Genomic DNA, 8,055 nt, shown 5'->3' with positions numbered 1-8,055 from the left:
GTGTGAATGTTCATTTGTACACATGTATGTACATACATACATATGTATAAAAGTACATTCGTCTTGCACTGACAGGGCAAGAAATGTTAATTAATTAAAAATTATTAACATTATAACATAAACATTTTTATGCTATTTTTTCTTTGTTTAGTACATTTGGCATAAGGGGTTTTTAGGACAACGGACTACAAGGGCGTACGCAGGTTGGGCAGGGGGGACATTTCTCCCCTTAGAAAGAATTTCGCATTATGAATTACGCCAGCACCATATGTATTACATACGTACATACGTCTGTATGTATAGCATGTACATATGTATGTATGTACATCAATAAGTATGTATGTACGTTCATACATTCCTATATACATATATAGGTTTGTATGTACAAGTATGCAGTGGGCAATCGAACACTGTTGTTTAATTGTAAAAAATAGTTTTCTATGGTTTCAAATCAAAATTTTTAAAACAACAACAACAACTTCAAGTTATTGGCTCGCAAATCTTCTTTCGTTTTGATCATTTACGCCTGTTCATTACATACGCAAAATGCCAAAAGTTTACAGTTACAGTACACATGCAAATACATTTGTATGTATGTATGTGTACAGTGTACAATCGAATACAGTATTATAATCAATAACTCTCAAACGATGTTTTTCGATGTATTTGTATTCGACATGTATTACGATATATCAACACAAGTATCGATATTTTCGATATATCGCATTTAATTTTATTATTGGGGTTTTAATATTTATTCACTTTTTCAAATGAATAGTTTGTGTTATAAATTTTGTCCGATCGATTTCAAATTTGGGTAATGTAATCAACATAACTATATCAACAAATTGGCATTCAACGATTAAAATATAGCAATATGTTTTTTACTTGCCATATATCAAATATCAAATAGTTGGGAACAGTTCGTGTCTATGTGTGCCCATGCATACATACATATGTACAAGCATATGTATCTATGCCTGTATATGTATGAAGCATGTAAATACAAAACAACAACTTCAAGTTGTTGGCTCGCTCATCTTCTTTCGTTTTGACCATTTAATGTTAATTGCAAAGGCAAAACGCCAAAAGTTTACAGTTACCGTCGCTAAGCAACGACTGCGTATGCGATAGTAAAGCAGAAACCGAATAACGGAGCTACGCATATTTTGCTTCGCATTGCGGGCAGATGTATGTATGTATATGATTTGTTCTTATCGATCTCAATAAATAATTAGATTTTATTATTTAAATATTCTGCTTATTGCATTCAAACTTCGATATTTTGATGGTATCGGTGGCTTCAACTATCGAAAGTTTTACTCTAGCAAATTGAGATGAGAATTGTCAGTGCTTTTTGATCGTGGCTCATCGCTGCACGGCATTGACACGAGTGCCGTGTTTCATATTCCGAGTTTGTGCGTGACCGTATTGACTCAAATGTGAATTTAAAATTAGGATATTCCCTTATAATTATTCCCCTTTTTTGCACATAGTCTATCTTAAAACGTTGCGTTATCTCTATATATAAAACAGTTTGTCCTGACTAATTGGTGATCAACGCACAGCCCAAACGGTAAAAGATGAAATTTGGACTCAAGTATCCTTTCATAGTATCCATCATAGTGTAGGAGCACACTAAGAAAGGCTTTTGGAAAATTCTAACTCCAAAGGGGGGAGGTTTAAAAAAATATTAGTTATAGTGGTCATGTTCGTTTAAAGAAATAGTTTGGCAAGAACAAAAATGTAACGGACTACTGAACAATTTTTTGTCAAGAACAGAAAATGTTCATTTAAATACCTTAAATGCCTTCCTACTGGTAACTTATAAGGTGAAAACATATGGGTAGGTTATGCACACACAAAATAAATACAATTGGAAACATTATATTGAGCCGGGTTAAGACGGGCAATACCTGCTAGTACAACCATATAGTAATTATGTGTCTGTGTGCCAAGTTCATTATGATAGGTTAATTATGAAGAAAGTTATAGCCATAAACATAATCTCCGCCCAAGTTCTGTCGGCAGGGGTTGCTGCTTTGACTTATTTTTTACTGCATACAAGCACGCATAGCCACGATTCTGATGTGTTATGCTGTTGAAATTGTGCATAAACACTAATCTGTCTGTATGCATGTGCTAAATATTTTATATTTAATTAAATTAATTAGTTACATTTATTTTATTTTTTTATTTTTTTTTTTGTGGGGTGGTATTTATGAGTTGAGCTCGCTCGACTTTAGCATTCTTTTCTTGCTCTACTTGTTTATTATAAGTATGTTATTGCATGGAAAATATTTACATAATTAGTTATTTTAACTTCATTTTTATTATATTTGCTTTTAAGTATACATTTGATTATACATTTATACATTTCAAGTGATTTTTACATTTTTCCTCTAATGTCTTTAAGCTTAACAAACGATGTTTTTGCTCGTGTTAATCTTTTTATATTTTTGAAATGATTTATACCCATTTGGATCACATTGGGCTATGTTTTTGTCTTTATATACATTGTTGTAAATAGTGTATACCATTTCGGATGCTAATGGCTCGGGTTTAGAGTACGTCCTACCTCTTCCTTTAATAAAACCAAGAATTCCAGCTACTACAAGTACTGGCCAAATATATGGCTTAAATTTTTTAGTGCATTCTATAGTCTTTGGATTATTATTAATCATTTTTTGTTGATGTTCTCTGCATTCCACCATTATTTTACTCGGACCTCGTGAATCAGAATCAAGCGCTTCTCCTGTATGTGTATTTTTGTTAATATCAGTTTTCAGAACTGAAAGTGCCCTTTGTAAATTTTGAAAGAGTTCTGTTGCCTCCTTGTTTTCTGTGTTTTTATTTCCTGCTTCAATATGAATTGGATCAGCAACTGATGTCTTCGAGGTTGGCTCTAACTATACGTACAAAATAGAGTGATTATATCACCTTAAAACAAAAAAATATTAATATCAGGAGGTTACCCTAACACCACAGAGCAGCATTAAACACAGAACGCAGAAGGTCGTCGACATTTTGAAGCAAAAAAGCAACTGAAACATTAGTTGATTGCCAAGCTTTGGTTACCAAAGCGTTTTTATAAGCCTAGCAAACCCAATTAATGATTCGTTTCAAAAAATAGCGATGGAGTTTTACTACGTTAGTTTTAAAATTGCATATCGAAGGCATATATAGAGTCCAGGTGTTATGACATTATAAAAGTAGCATAACAAATCAGGTTTTTCAAATTATGGTCAGGTTATGAAAGACTTTTAACATTGAACTTATACAAATGTCATTCTAGAGATGACAGCAAAATAGATCTGCAACAATTACATTAAAACTAGAAAACACACTAATAAAATAAATAATAATCGAACGAAAGCCATTTATTAACTTAACGGAGGAATTTCGTGAAAGTCATGAACTAAAAAGTTGTTATTAGCCTAGTCAAATTAGGGTAATGAATGAAATGAAAGATAATAAGCTGAAATTTGAATAAACCTTTGTTTTGGCGTTCAATATGTTATCTCCAAAGATATTCAAAGTCAAAGGTCCTGAAAATCGAATTTTCGCGGATATCTCGCTACCTATGCCTAGAATTAATAAAGGTGTAGATTACACGAAATGTACAAGACTATATTAGGTTTGCGGGAGATGACAAGTAAGAGTAAGAGGAGGCGTGGCAGACCTCACAAAGTGCTATATCTTTGATCAGTTTGACAAAACGTGTCGATCTATGTTTGCATGTCTGTCCGTCTGTCTATACTACCTCACTCCCGTATACTAGATAAGCAAAATTGCTGATTCGTTCCACCATAATGTAACTCATGATAAACAAGAAAGGAATGCTAAAGTCCAGCGAGCTCAGCTCTTAAATAACCTGTACCTCGCACAAAAAAGAAAAAATGAAAAAAAATTTTTTTAATTAATTATAAAAAATTATATCAATTAAATTAAATACTGTTCACAAAAGTGAACTAGAGCTCAGGAATTAGCATAGGCAACACGAGCAGTAGGTGGGCTTAACAGAACTCGGCCTAAAAATAGCCGCATGCACCAGTGCTGCAAAACCAATGCATCGTAGGCATATGCATATGAAACGACAGCGTTTAAGGGTATGTGCGCAATGCACTAGATAAGAAATGCTTCGAATAAGTACATATGGAGGGGAAATCCACTTGGCACCGTTAGGATAGAATAAGACGAAAAAAATGTAAAATTAGAGTAAGTGCAATGTTTAGAAAATAAGAAAGAGTCAAATATTAAATTATTAGTACATAAGGAAAAACTAGTAAATAACACAGAAATTGTATAAATACTGAAGGAATTTCAGAAATTAATCTACAATGAATTTGGAAATTGAATCAGTAGTTTGTTTCCTTTTTGTTCTCCCAAAGCGGTCTGCAACTAAAATATAGTCGGCAACCTCTGGTCGTAAATAGTGTATAGTATAGTGTGCACCTTTTACAAATACAAATTATTCAATACATATATACAAAAGTGGTGACTTCTTCATGTACATTTTCAACAGCATACATCCATTTACATCAGTTATATGCGTGTATGTATGCAGCACAAAGTTGAACCAAAGCAGCAACAACAACAACAGCTGCGGGCAGAACTACAAGCAGAGCATGGGCAGCGATTTTATGTATGGCTATAACTTTCTTCAGAATTGATTAATAATTTGAAACTTGGTATACAGATACATAATCATAAACTAAATGTGACTACCAAATTTGCGTTCGAAATTCCAAGAATTACCGGAGTTATGGAAAACACGAATTGCGGGGGAGTGGGGGCTGTATAAACACAAATTCGTTCTTTCTCGGATTTAGGAGAATCTGGATACCAAGTTTGGTTGTTCTACCTCTCATACTTTCTCCTTGCTATCCTTGCGTTCATACTGACACACGGACATGGCTATATTGACTCGGCTTGTCATCCTGATCAATAATATATACTTTTAGGGGTCTGACACGCCCCATTCTGTGCTTTGAAATACTTTGTACGTAACAGTAAAATAATTATGCGTGCTTGTGTGTGTCTGTGTATGTTCCGTGTTGTAGCCATAATTATATTCTCTGCCCGCAGCTGTTGTTGTTGCTGCTTTGACATAATTATGTAATGCACTCATATAGTACATATGTACAAGTACACAAACACGCATTGACATGATTCTGATGTAAATGTATGTGTATTGAATTAATTATCATAATTAATTAATTTATAATTAATTTTTATATCCTGTACCCGTAGGGTAAAAAGGGTATATTAGGCTTGTGCAAAAAATGTAACATGCAGAAGGAAGCATCTCCGATCCAATAAAGTATATATATTCTGAATCAGCATGGCGAGAGAAAACGATCTAGACATGTCCGTCCGTCTGGATGAACGCAAGGATCTCAGAAACTATAAAAGTTGGAACAACCAAAGTTGGTATCCAGATTCTCCTATGTCTGAGAAAGTACGAGTTTATTTTATTTTTTAGAATAATAATTTTTAGAATAAATACACATAAACCTGCACACCCATATTGTTTTAGCATAGAGAATAGTCTGCACGCGCACACGAATTACAGGTGCATGGACACTGGCCAGCCAACGTAAGCAATAATAAGCAAGAATAAGGCACATATTATTCTGCTACCTCAGCATAAGACCAACAATCAGGTCAGACTTTATGAGCCAAATTGGGCTGACACCAGCATACTTAAGCTCATAATATATGCTTGGGCATCATTATTGCGAAACCGCCAGCACATAGAAATATTAAATGTAAATAGTCATAAGCTAGTTTTAAGCATGGCTATATACAAGTAAGCCATGATTTGTAAGAATAAAATCAGTATGCAAATTATCAACGAACGGTCTGTTACTTTGGTGAGGAACCGCTGATCTTTACGCCGACTACCACGTTGACTACATGCTCCCAAGGATTGCCATCCGATATCCTTGGTCACTACAAACGTCCTGCGTCGTTTCACTCAAGCACAACTAGGACAAACGGTGTTACTCGCACCTACTGGACCATGAGGGTCCCTTGAAGCAGCAGGGCTACAAGTGCCTTTAATTGAACGGACCTCGAGTGTCCACCCAAACATCAGCCGGCCTTGATCACCAGAAGGACAATAAGCGTCCTTTAGCTTAACTCGTCAGGACCACAATCGTCCTGCCGATTCGCACTACCGCACGTGTGAAAATTAACAATACTCTTGTACATTTTATGTACAGTGTATAATTATCTATTGTTATTTATTATAATAACTAATAACTTTTCTTAGAATTGACCGAATTGAAAAAAATTTTAAACAACAGTAGATAATTATATATTAATTATGTGTGCAAAGTTGGTTCAGGTAGCATTTGAAATTTGGACGCTATTGACGAAATTCTGTAGCGGGGGAAGGGGGGGAAAATTAAAAAAAAATAATAAACTCGTCCTTTCTCGGACCTAGGAGAACCTAGGAGAATCTTTGGTTATTCTAGCTTTTATAGTTTCTGAGATCCTTGCGTTCATCCAGACGGACGGACGGACGGACGGATATGTCTAGATCGATTTCTCTCGTCATGCTGATTCAGAATATATATAGTTTATGGGGTCGGAGATGTTTCCTTCTGCATGTTACATACTTTGCACAAACCTAATATACCCTTTTTACCCTACGGGTACAGGGTACAAAAATTCTCTCCAGTACAGCCTCCACAAACTGCAGCAACAATTTCGCTCTTCTTCTTCCTCATTGCTGCTGCTATGGGCGCATATATAGTAACTCAGTGACAGAAGTTTACCTGGGTACAGGGTATTACACTGTCGGGCTTGCTCGACTGTAGCGTTCTCTCTGTTTTTTTTGTGGTACAGGGTATTTAAGAGTTGAGCGTCCTCGACTTTAGCAGTCCTTTCTTGTTTATTATAAGTATGCTATTCCATGGAAAATACATACATAATTAGTTATTTTAACTTCATTTTTATTATAATTGCTTTTAAGTATACATTTGATTATACATTTATACATTTCAAGTGATTTTTTCATTTTTCCTCTAATGTCTTTAAGCTTAACAGACGATGTTTTTGCTCGTGTTAATCTTTTTATATTTTTTAAATGATTTATACCCATCGGGATCACATTGGGCTATGTTTTTGTCTTTATATACGTTGTTGTAAACAGTGTATACCATATCGGATACCAACGGCTCGGGTTTAGAGTACGTCTTACCTCTCCTACTTGCTACAATCCAACCAGTAATAAACATACCTGCTACAAGTATTGGAAAAATATATGGCTTAAATTTTTTGGCGCATTCGATAGTCTTCGAGTTATTATGAATCAATTTTTGTTGATTTTCTCTGCATTCCACCATTATTTTACTCGGACCTCGCGAATCAGAATCAAGCGCTTCTCCTGTATGTGTATTTTTGTTAATATCAGTTTTCAAAACTGAAAGTGCCCTTTGTAAATTTTGAAAGAATTCTGTTGCCTCCTTGATTTCTGTGTTTTTATTTCCTGCTTCAATATGAATTGGATCAGCAACTGATGTCTTCGAGGTTGGCTCTAACTATACGTACAAAATAGAGTCATTATATCACCTTAAAACAAAAAAATATTAATATCAGGAGGTTACCCTAACACCACAGAGCAGCATTAAACACAGAACGCAGAAGGTCGTCGACATTTTGAAGCAAAAAAGCAACTGAAACATTAGTTGATTGCCAAGCTTTGGTTACCAAAGTGTTTTTATAAGCCTAGCAAACCCAATTAATGATTCGTTTCAAAAAATAGCGATGGAGTTTTACTACATCAGTTTTAAAATTGCATATCGAAGGCATATATAGAGTCCAGGTGTTATTACCTTGGTTTATACATTACAAAAGTAGCATAACAAATCAGGTTTTTCAAATTATGGTCAGGTTATGAAAGACTTTTAACATTTAACTTATACAAATGTCATTCTAGAGATGAAACCAAAATAGATCTGCAACAATTACATTAAAACTAAAAAACACACTAATAAAATAAATAATAATCGAACGAAAGTCATGAACTAAAAAGTTGTTATTAGC

The 8,055-nt window shown here is 34.5% G+C and overlaps 1 protein-coding gene and 1 long non-coding RNA gene across 2 annotated transcripts; both read right to left on the bottom strand.

Moving 5' to 3' along the window:
* Positions 1-2,309: 2,309 nt before the first annotated feature.
* LOC115623142 lies at positions 2,310-3,052 on the bottom strand. Its single transcript, XR_003995378.1, has 2 exons — positions 2,976-3,052; positions 2,310-2,909 (listed from the first exon to the last, which is right to left on the bottom strand). It is a non-coding gene; the product is annotated as an uncharacterized LOC115623142 (long non-coding RNA).
* Positions 3,053-6,941: 3,889 nt separating this feature from the next.
* On the bottom strand, positions 6,942-7,687 carry LOC115623129. The gene is made up of 2 exons (XM_030517338.1): positions 7,617-7,687; positions 6,942-7,550 (listed from the first exon to the last, which is right to left on the bottom strand). Exons 1-2 carry the CDS (start codon positions 7,665-7,667, stop codon positions 7,050-7,052), a joined length of 552 nt encoding a protein of 183 aa, XP_030373198.1. The 5' UTR covers positions 7,668-7,687; the 3' UTR covers positions 6,942-7,049.
* Between the last annotated feature and the right edge of the window lie 368 nt (positions 7,688-8,055).

The sequence above is a fragment of the Scaptodrosophila lebanonensis genome, unplaced genomic scaffold (genome assembly GCF_003285725.1).
Source record: "Scaptodrosophila lebanonensis strain 11010-0011.00,11010-0021.00 unplaced genomic scaffold, SlebRS2 tig00000043-arrow-pilon, whole genome shotgun sequence".
Lineage (NCBI taxonomy): Eukaryota > Metazoa > Arthropoda > Insecta > Diptera > Drosophilidae > Scaptodrosophila > Scaptodrosophila lebanonensis.
This window is presented reverse-complemented; position numbering and strand designations above follow the sequence as displayed.